The sequence below is a fragment of the Haematobia irritans genome, chromosome 3 (assembly GCF_050003625.1).
Source record: "Haematobia irritans isolate KBUSLIRL chromosome 3, ASM5000362v1, whole genome shotgun sequence".
NCBI lineage: Eukaryota > Metazoa > Arthropoda > Insecta > Diptera > Muscidae > Haematobia > Haematobia irritans.
In genome coordinates, this window is record NC_134399.1 from 9,059,976 (window position 1) to 9,061,690 (window position 1,715).

The window sequence follows — 1,715 nt, forward strand, 5'->3', positions numbered from 1 at the left end:
TTTAAGGTTTGGAGATTTTGTTTTTATTTTTTTATGTATGATAATTTTTTTTTAATATTTATTCCTTTTTTTCAACTAACTAAAATACTTGATTTCGTCATCACAGTTATTTTTGCTGGCTCCGTTACAATCGCAAGGATTAGGTTCCTCGGGCACTGTGATCAGTTTGTGGATTTGTAGTCTATCGACAACCTTTTTAGCCTTGTCCTTGTCTTCAAAGAAGTCAACCATACTAGATTGGAATTCCTCCTTATCCATAGCCTCTTTAGCTTTTTTCTCTTCCAGTTTCTCCTTCAAGCTAGGTTTTGCGAATAAATCTAATTTAGGGAATTTAAAGAGAGGCATTTCAGAAACACCCTCTTCTTCAGTTTCATCATATTTCAGAACCAGTTTGGGAAATTTAGGGAATAAGTTGGCCTGAACTAAGAAAATGAGAAGAAATTTTAGAGAATTTAACTTTTTTGGTTAATTTTCAGTTTTATTTACCAATAGCTAAGAGCAACGAAATAACTATAAAAACTGAATATTGAATCCTCATGGTCGTTTTTTTTGTTATTTTTTTTTCCACCAACTTTAAGTTGTCTGACTTATAAGGGGTCGTTGACTTGCAAGTGTTGTTTTATTGACTTGCACAAAAATTTTAATAACTTTGTGAGGCTTGCATAAAGTTGCATTTATAGTTTATTTTCTTCTCCCCTCCATTGAAATTGTAGTCATTGCATTTGTTTGCTGTGCCATTTTCCATTGCGTAGAGTATCTGTTTTGTGTCTGTTGGTTCTAATGTCATTTATCACGTCTGGGTCACGTTCTCAACTTAAAAACCTCAACATTTGCGTTTTTATTGGTTTTGTGGCGTTTGTTCGTTTTCACATTTAAGTAGAAATGCTTAGGCAGTGATTGCCTGGGGAATGATTAATGGTTGGACCATGGACATGAAAAATAAGGCAATTTCTATGTAAGCTAAGAAGGTTAGAAAACATTGCATTTTAAAATTTTATTTTGTCGTAATAGAACGAATTTGTGTAAGACTTCCATGTTACAAAAACTGTTGCCTACTTTCAGGCTCTAACTGATTTATAATACACTACGACCACGGTTGCCACTAGGGCCAAAAATAATCTACCAAAATTTGGAGAATATTTTATCAAAACTTTGTCAAAATTTTATTTCTATAGAAAATTTTGTCAAATTTTTGTTTCTATCGAAAATTTTGTCAAAATTTTATTTCTATAGAAAATGTTGTTAAAATTTTATTTCTATAGAAAATGTTGTTAAAATTTTATTCCTATAGAAAAATAAGTCAAAATTTTATTTTTATAGAAAATTTTGAGAAAATTTTAGTTATATAGGATTTTTTTTAAATTTTATTTCTTAAAAAAATGTTGTCAAACTGTTATTTCTATAGAAAATTTTGTCCAAACTTTATGTCTATAAAAAATTTTATCAACATTTTATTTCTATAGAAAATTTTGTCCAAATTTTATTTCTATAGAAAATTTGTCCAAATTTTATTTCTATAGAAAATTTTGTCAAAATTTTATTTCTATAGGAAATTTTGTCAAAATTTTATTTCTATAGAAAATTTTGTCAAAATTTTATTTCTATAGAAAATTTTGTCAAAATTTTATTTCTATTGAAAATTTTGTCAAAATTTTATTTCTATAGAAAATTTTGTTAAAATTTTACTACAATAGAAAATTTTCTCACAATTTTAT

The 1,715-nt window shown here is 27.3% G+C and overlaps 1 protein-coding gene across 1 annotated transcript; it reads right to left on the reverse strand.

Annotated features, from left to right (window-relative positions):
• LOC142229451 (uncharacterized) lies at positions 1-651 on the reverse strand. The gene is made up of 2 exons (XM_075300011.1): positions 487-651; positions 1-422 (listed from the first exon to the last, which is right to left on the reverse strand). The coding sequence occupies exons 1-2, from the start codon at positions 536-538 to the stop codon at positions 76-78; spliced, it is 399 nt and encodes a 132-aa protein (XP_075156126.1). The 5' UTR covers positions 539-651; the 3' UTR covers positions 1-75.
• Between the last annotated feature and the right edge of the window lie 1,064 nt (positions 652-1,715).

Bases quoted from the DNA above. Each gene is read 5' to 3' on its own strand.
- LOC142229451 (XM_075300011.1), bottom strand. From the start codon at position 538: ATGAGGATTCAATATTCAGTTTTTATAGTTATTTCGTTGCTCTTAGCT. The intron at 423-486 runs GTAAATAAAACT...TCATTTTCTTAG, and splicing joins TTCGTTGCTCTTAGCTATTG to TTCAGGCCAACTTATTCCCT.